Here is an 8958-nt window from a genome sequence, read left to right as displayed (position 1 = left end):
CCAGCAGCAGTATGGGGGGAATGATGGGTGATGAATAGGTTGCTGCCTGCACAAGAATATGGGCTTCAAGGATGTGCCACTCACAACCCCATCTGGCCAGCGGGTGATGCGGAATGAGGGAAATAGTGGAAATTGGAGGTTGGCCGGGCCCAAGGCCCGTCAGCATTCAAACCATAATTGGCCACTTGGGGGCAAGCCTCTCTGTGAGAAAGAGAGTTAAGCTCGAAGGGCGGGTGCCTCACAATTTGGCCAAAAATGGGGTGTGCGTGCGCATCCCACTTCCAATCCTGTCGCACACAATCAGCTGGACAGCAGAAGGGTCTTCCAAACATGTGTCCATTTGGCTTTGGAGATGACCTGCGGTATTTTGGTAAAAAGCTTGGGTCTATGTAAATACCAATGAGAGCTAGTTTTATTCTTGTTTGTAGTGATTCATCTATAACTGTGAAGAATCATGTAAAAATCAAACAATTCCACCATCATCCTGTATATTTTGAAGAAAAAACAAAAGGAGAGAGATCAGATTCAAAGCAGACAGCAAGATGAAAAATAAGCTCTCTCTGGACAAAGGATTAGGGAAGAACAATGAAGAGTATTTTGAAGTTCTGTATATATAGGTCACAACTATTTACATTATTAAACCTCTGCTTCTATTTGTGAATATGAATGACAAGTGAAAAGAAGTTCCATTAGGCTCTATGTTGGAAGTAATAATTGTGATGGGTGAATGAGATAAGACACGTTCTGGGTGCTCCAATTAGAAATTAGAAACAATATGTTGTGCTTGAGGAAAGCGATAGTCTTTGGCTGGTTTTGGTCAGTTTTAAGCTCTTGAGACGTCCCTACAGTCCGACGAGCCAATGAAGGATATTTCAAGAACAGAGATAAAAAGGTCAAAACAGCGTTCCGGCAATCGGAAGGATGATCTATAAAAGGGGGGAACGAACCGTCCAAACAGCTTGACCTTGACCCAATCAGTGCAGACCAAGACGCGGTTTCTGAAGGAGAAAGCCATGGAGACATAGGCCGATCTCCAGAAGAAATAGGTGGCTACTCCACCGGTCGCAATGTTTCCGTTGAAGAAAGGCAAATCAGCAATCGCTTTATCCGAGCCGATGTAGGCCAATGATCCTTGATGGCTATATTTAAATTCTTTCAAGTTTGTTCGATTGAGCGACTTGAGAGTCGCTCTGTTTTTACCAAAGAAGAAAACAATCAGTGCACCATTAGCATGACTGTACTCTTTTTCACATCGGTTTTCTAGCATCCACACTTACTCCTGTTCCTCCAGGCTTCCAGCCTGCTTAGCCAAAACAAGTTGATTTTCAAGTTTTTCGCGTTTAGCCATCAAGCCAAAGCGTCGAGCGAGGTATTGGCCTTGCTGACTAGCCGCTTGAGCAGTTGGAGCGTAAGAGGTCGCAGTGCAATCTCCCAGAGCATAAATGCCATCAGCACCAAGCACCGAAAGGTGATCATCGACTAGCAAGCCTCGTTTCTGGGTTTGGTGCTCCGGTAGAGCAGCCATCAACTGTCGCGTCAGCTCCCGGGATGTGTTTCCAGTAGCCCAGACCAATAAACCATATGGAATCTATTTTTGTTTTTGTTTTTGGTGAGGGGTTGTCGAGTGCAAATACGCCCGCGGAGGAATCAATCAATCCGTTTGAGCTCTTATTGTGAAGTGCTTTGGTTCGACTGACCTCCATGAGTTGCTTCCTCTCATCCAAAGCAGTGATTGATTTTGGATTGACCTCTTTGACCATCGTTTTCGTCAACACGTTAATCCGATTGGACATGAAAGTCTGGGTGGTGTAATCGATCAACTGTTGCGGAGCGGGAGAATGATAAGTGAGAGATGGGCATGATTGAGGGGGGTTAAGGCTTAGAGGTAGGGGTTAAGACAAATAATATAAAGCATCAGGAGTTTACCTGTTTAGAAAACATCGGGAGTACGTTGGGTAAGGCTTCGATCAGAGTGATCTTTACTTTGCCGGCGATCTCCGGATACCATCTCGAGAGATCGTCAACTAAAAAGTCGTGCAACTCGGCTGCATATTCCACTCCCGTCGGCCCGCCACCGACGACAACCATGTGGAGTAATCGGTCGACCTCCTCTGGGGATTGATCTTTGAATGTTGCCGTCTCGATACAATCCATTAACTTCTTACGGATCTTCTCGGCGTCGTTCAATTCTTTCAAGAAACATCCATGCTCTCGTACGCCTGGTATTCCAAACGTATTATTCTCAGCACCAACCGCATAGATCAAGTAGTCATATCCGATCTCCGTCTCCGTCACGTCCCCTTTGATCTCCGATTCGTCCGTGAACCGGACCGTCTTCTTCTTCGGATCAACCTCTGTCGCCGTTGCTTCAAAACAATGGACGGCTCGCTGCTTATGTCGGGTGATAAATCGGGTAGGCTCGATTACCGATCTGGGCTCAATGGTTCCGACGGTCACAGAAGGCAAGAGAGGAGTAAAGCAGAAATAATTCCGAGGACTGATGACCACCTAGATGACCAGGCAAAATGCAAGTCCAAAACTAAACTCTCCGGTTGTCACTTGAAAGAAGAATAATGGTGCACTTACGACATTGAAGTTCTCAGTATCTAGGCCCTTGAGGAAACTAGAGGCGCCCCAGCCATTGCCGAGAACAACGATAGTCTTTTTCTCGGGGTCATGGGGAAGTTGTTCTGGAGGATTACGTTCTTCCCATGCTCTCCAGACGACGTAACCAGATGCCGAGAGGACGAGGACGAGGACCGTGCGGGCAAAGGTGCGAAGACGGTGAGTTGGGGGTTTGACTTTGGGCGGCGGAGGGACGCTCGAAGGTTCCTCTGGATGGGTGCTCGAACCGGGTGGCGGGGCTGTCTGTTGAGCACTCAAGACCAATTGCTTATCGGCTCGGGCGAAGGAAATCCGATTAACTTTGCTGGTCGATATCCATCGATGGCCTTCCCTCGTCACTGGTACATTCGACCCCGGCGGTCTCACTTGGAGCAGAGCAGAACGCTGATGACCTAAAAAGAGCGAGTAGCAACCCAATCAAATCAAATACATATCCATCAGCATCGCGGAAACCTTTCTATTCTCTTTCGTCGTCTATGCAATTCGAAAAGAGTGGTACAACGCACTGGCGAGCCTTCCGATCGATCGCAACCCAAGTTGAGTAATCATATCCGTCTTAATCGGCAGTCCCGCTCCTATTGGCTTCCAATTTCGCAAGTGAACTGACTGGCCCGGGTAGCTCGATCTTCCAATCTATTCCCAGTGGTAGTAGTGTCAGTCTCATAATTCATCCAAGCAAGTACGAACCAAGAATGTGGTCCAGCCGAGGCTCCATGCACTGACCGAACTGCTATGTATGACTTCTGGAGGTCAGGAGTGCTCTTGATGGTATGGTTCCAGGCCGGGGGAGCTGGTGGTGGGCCTAGAGGTATGGCTGTGTGGACTGTGGGCTGGGCGAGCTTCTCTCAAACACGCTGCCGGCCAGCCAGGGATCCTGTACAGCTTTTCCATCGACACCCAACCAGCCAGGGAGCCAAACGGAAGCAAGCGTTGACAGTTGTGTATGACGACATCCTATGAAACACACACCTGCAACTTTCTGGTCTGGGTGCTTCCGCTAGCTTAACACAAGCCCCTCGTTTCAGAGGGAGGCGGGTGAAACACCGCCGGGCGCCTCTCGCGGAGCGAGCCTCTGAAAGAGGGGCTTGTGGGGTATCCCTGACTTTTGGCGTGAGCGGTTTTCAAATTTAGGTGGGAGGAATTTGCCTCCGCTTGTTCCCTATCTTGCAGAGGGAATTTCCCGAGGCCTGTTACACCAATTGAAAGGCCTACATCCGGCCCTTCCCATGCCCAAGCATGGATAAAATCCAGCAAACCATCCGGTGGCCATGGCCCTTTGAAGTTTTACATTTTTGAGACGAGTGACCGGCAGATTGTTCAGGGCTTGCACTGTATGAAGCCCGCCAGTCGGATGCATTCCATCCTTGCATGAATTGCGGCCGTCAATGATCTGAAAAAAAAAACTGATGGGCTGTATCTTCTAGAGTACAGCTCCATGTGGATTCCCATTCCTTCCTGCTCCGAGCTGAGCTCCAGCTTTCAAGAGCTTTCAAGTCTCAGGAAAGTGATATTTTTCTAAAGAATGTTTAATAAAAAAAATACCAGCAGGAAGGCAAGATGCCCGCCTGCTGGGAAATGTGCATCTCATCCGAGGGGGAGCTCAGATGAAGACGCCATCCACGGTTGAAGTGAATATTACCCAAAATACAGCGAAAATGGGAAATCTCTCACCCCAGGACGGGCACTTAAGTTGCAAGCCCCTCTTCCAGAGGCTCGCTTCGCGAGGCGCCCCCGGCGCGCCGGTCCTTCGGCCCCTGGAACGAGGGGATTGTGTTAGGCTAGGTGCTTCCGGAACAGCCACGAATCACAAGCTCTCCGCTCGGGCCATTTTTCTGAAGCTGTGATCATCAAACAACTGAACTTGAGTGGTACATAGGTTCCGGCCCTACCTTGTACAGCCCTCACATCACAGGGGAAAAAAGCCAAGCTGCTGATTTTTGAAACAAATTTCCCTGGTTTTTAGTATAAGTACATATTTACACATGTTGTCTCAGTTTTGCAAGAAAAAAAAAATCTGAAACAAAGGAGGACTGCCCGTATGTGGGTATACGCTAAATCCTAAAATTAGACACCATCACTGCAAGAAAAGCTTGCGCAACTGGCGCCAGTTGACATGCAAGATGCTCCTGTGTAACAGCTGTTGTCATGCTGGACAAGGACACAACAGTTATTTGCACAGTCACTGCATTATGCACAGTGACTGACAGAGGCTTGCATATCACCCTAAGCTTCTTTGGAGCTCTCACATTTCAACTGGTGTCAGTTGCGTGAGTTTTTCTTGCAGTGCAACAAAATCATAGCCAGCACACACAACAGCAATAAATGCCAGGCTTAGATAAACATTTTTTCTACAAAGAATTAAGAATTAGTTTGTGTAAATATGGGAGGATTGCAGAACCATTAATGGGAAGTAATCCAATTTATACAATAAGGCTGACTAGTAGGGACTTGCCAGGTTCTTCTCCAAGACTAGGGGGTTAAATTATAACCCAGGGTTTTTGATGGTTGGTACATAGCAACAGTGACCTGTTAAAGTTACATGTAACTTCCCAGTATTACAGCATAAAATAACTGAAAAAAGGTTACAATACAGAAATTTAACTATATCAAGCTTGCAGACATAATGATAAGATGATAATTACATCAGAGGCTTGAAAAATCACCTTTGAAGAACGGGCATACTTTGCACACTGCACAAACCTCTCTGTGCACTGTGCAGTGCACACTTCCAAACGCTTCACGCACTGCGGGTGAAGGAGGCAACATTTTCAAGATTTATTTTACAAATCAATGAACATGACTTTGTCAGAATTTGAGAAATTTCCTAATTTTTCAAAACCTTATTCTTCCACAAATTGGCCAAATCAAAACCTTATTCTTCCACAAATTTGCCAAAAAGTTCTGAAACAGCACACTTCCAAACACTTCACGCACTGCGGGTGAAGGAGGCAACATTTTCAAGATTTATTTTACAAATCAATGAACATGACTTTGTCAGAATTTGAGAAATTTCCTAATTTTTCAAAACCTTATTCTTCCACAAATTGGCCAAAAAGTTCTGAAACATTGGAATATATACAGGGTCTTGATTAATTGACTACCAATTTTTCAATTTCTGACTACCAAACACTGTTTACATTGGCGAGGACGGCTCCACAACGTTGCGCTTGGGTTGCACGGACCAAAAATTGACCCAGGCGCATTTTGGTAGTCAGAAGTCAAAATTGAAAATACCAAAAGGTAGTCAGACATGTAATTTTTTGAAAAATGGCAACAAATAAGAAAAAATCATAACTCCTCACTGCAGCGCTCAAGTCCCGCCAAAATTTTACAGAGGGCAGAAAACCCTCTCAAACGCACATGGGGAGCTGCATGGCATTAGCACACCCCATTCCTGGGGTGTGCTACTGTGCGCGCATTTTGGCAGGTATCCTACCAACAATGTAACCATTACGATACATGTAACGTAGCGGCATATACAATGTATCGTAATTGGGCTCTGTTACACACCAAGTGAAAAGTGGTGTAGCGCATCGGCACATTGATGCAGAATACCGAATTCCCCAATACATAAGTTTGAAAACCTCTGTAACACATTGGGTAATCAATTCACTACCAATACAGTAGCCGGTGTATTGGTGTAATTGTGTTTTAGCATTGTGGACCTTACAAGACATATGTATACTATCAAACCTATGAGGCAGTAAGGGGGAGGGAGGAGGGGAAAAGAATGCAAAAAAACATCCACATAAAACAAAAAGAAGAAAAAAGACTACTTAATGTGAAACTCCAGCGCTAGTAGTAGTACTAGCATTTGCCTTTTTCTGTTGGTTTTTCTTTTTCTCAAGCTCTTTGTATCCTTTGGTGATAAAAATTTGGGTGTCTTCAAACTCGCCATTGGCCTCATATACTTGCTGCAACCATTGGTGAGGATATACCGATCTCTCAACGGTTCTAGGGGCCAGGTTCCCACGATCATGTTCACAAACGTTGGCTGCAGCCGAGAAACACCGCTCCACAGTCGCCGAGGTTGCCGAGCAAGCCAAATAGTCCTTGGCCATTGATGACAGGATGGGGAATTCTTTGTGATGGTCCTGTATCAAATAGAAGAGAATGGTTAATGAAGCTCAATGACAAAACTGATATAAATCGAAATCTAATACATACATACATACCTTCCACCACTTGAGGCATTGGTCTGCATTGGCCACGGGGATCTTGTTTTTACCTCCAAGGTATAGGGTCAACCCATCGTTGGGTTGTGAATCCATGGCATCAGGGAAAAGGTCAACATCCTTGGTCTTCCTACGGTATTTGGATGTTGCTGGTTGACTTATGTACAACCGGAGGAGAAGACCGTTGTGAAATAGCACCTGTGTTGGAGGAAATGATGTTCTTGACTCTTTCAAATTTGGATTCAAGTAAGTCCTTAGCGTAGTTGTGGTGCAACTTGAACCATAATGGGAAGGCGGATAGTTGGTACACTGGGTTTAACATTGTGGCTAGAAGTACAGCATCACAATCCAATGCCTCCTTGAGGTAGCCTTTTGTCTTGTCAATCATTTTGTCAATCATCACATCGATTTTGGGTTCAGAGCAAGATCCACGTTGTTTTTCTAAGTAGTTGAGAATGTGATTGTATTCACACAGCATTAGAGATGCCAAGGAATGATCGCCTTCCATCTTTTTGGTAATAAAGTAGAATTCCTGTGTGCAAAAAGCAATGAGATCAGTCAATGTATCATCACCAATGAATAATAAATCAATACAATTGCAGTAGAATACATACACTGAGTATGTTGTTCAATCAATTGACAACATCCCAGTCCCCGCGGCCAATCACGTACTCGTGAAAGAAGTTTTTGCTGCTCTGATCGTGTTCTTGTCTGACTTTTTTTTTTGTGATGAGCTTGTCAATAACTTCTTGAGCTTTGTACGCACGGTCCCGGCTCTGCCACTTAATATTCCAGCAAATACCATACCCTGCAATGAGAGATGGACCATCATATTTGAGCTTCTTGTGCCACAAGTTGAATTCGGCTCTTCTGGCCGCTGAGCTTGTGATCCTTTGAATCACTGAATCAACCTTTGTTAATATCTCTGAGACCGTGCCAGTTGGCTTTGTGCTTGGCACCTCGAGTTCATCATCAGAATTGCCCCCGGCATCGGAACCACCCGCAGGGAGTGGGTCACCAAAGGCATCAGCTGCTGGAATTACCGCCTCAGTGCCTTCCTCAACAACTTTGGCGATATCTTCCAGCGCAGGTACAAATGCAAGAGCTGCGTGTCGTTGTGGGGCTAAGCCCTCGGTTGAGAGAGCTATGGCCTTGAGCCCAGCCAACACAATCAGAGCAATTTTATGACAAAAGCAACGGATGTGATTTGCGGCCAGGTTGACGTCCTTGCCGGTCTTTTTTAAGACTATCTCTTTGGCGGCGGTTGTCATTGTGCGGTTATTAGAGCCGGAATCAGTTGTTTGGCCTACGATGTATGTAGATTGAGAAAAAAACAATTAGAAAATAGATAAGTGGAAATGAATAAATAGTAAGAAACTTATCTTATTTTCAAGCCCAAGGTCAGTGATGATATGAGCAAAAGGGACGGCAAGATACTTCCCTTTATGAGTCCAAGAGAGGTACTTTAGAGCTAGGTGACGCACTTCAAACGTCCAATCATCCAAAATGTAGGTAAACAATATACCCATGAATGCCTGACGGTTGCCCTTGGTGGTCCATACGTCATGGATCAGGCTTATCTTTGAGTCGAGTGACTTTAAGAAATAGTCATAAAATTAGACTATTTCATAAAATAAATTAAGAGAAACCTCTTACCTTTAATGTATATCTAACTTTTTCTTTAAGGTTGAGGTACAATCTATGGGCCTCGCCGGCAGCCCAAGCGCGCAAAAAGAGTTTGACCCCACGTTGGGTGTAGTCGTATGAGAATCCAAGCACAGCATCACCAATTTGCATCCAAGGTTGCGCTGTGTCAATGAGCCAGATGACAACGATTTGGTTGAGAGTGCGGTTATCAAAGGAGGCGCTTTCGGTGTATTTGGTCATGGTGTTTGTTTTGTTCTTCTTTGCTTCAGCTGCTTCCTCCTTCAAGGTGCGGGGTAAGCAGGCTCCGGCCTTGATGGCAGCAGATCTTCCAGGGCATGCTGATCACGTGAGGTCACCGTCCCAATGTTTGATTAAGTTTGATCGAGTATATTTTCCTTGCTTGTAGGTATTGAAGCACCACTTGCACTTGTAATGCAGCTTAGGGACTTTGGTCTGAAAGATACAAGGCTGAAGACAATGAGTACAACACATACCACAATAATTGAAAGTT

At 45.5% G+C, this 8958-nt stretch overlaps 1 protein-coding gene across 1 annotated transcript; it reads right to left on the bottom strand.

Moving 5' to 3' along the window:
* Nucleotides 1-823: 823 nt before the first annotated feature.
* Nucleotides 824-3174, bottom strand: PtA15_15A275 (uncharacterized protein; the record flags this gene model as incomplete). The annotated part of the gene is made up of 7 exons (XM_053163465.1): nucleotides 824-842; nucleotides 948-1190; nucleotides 1278-1588; nucleotides 1698-1820; nucleotides 1927-2508; nucleotides 2587-3017; nucleotides 3132-3174. The coding sequence occupies 7 exons, from the start codon at nucleotides 3172-3174 to the stop codon at nucleotides 824-826; spliced, it is 1752 nt and encodes a 583-aa protein (XP_053027438.1).
* Between the last annotated feature and the right edge of the window lie 5784 nt (nucleotides 3175-8958).

This window comes from Puccinia triticina, chromosome 15A, assembly GCF_026914185.1.
Source record: "Puccinia triticina chromosome 15A, complete sequence".
Lineage (NCBI taxonomy): Eukaryota > Fungi > Basidiomycota > Pucciniomycetes > Pucciniales > Pucciniaceae > Puccinia > Puccinia triticina.
The sequence above is the reverse complement of the archived record's forward strand: the minus strand, read 5'-3'. Positions and strand labels throughout refer to the sequence as shown.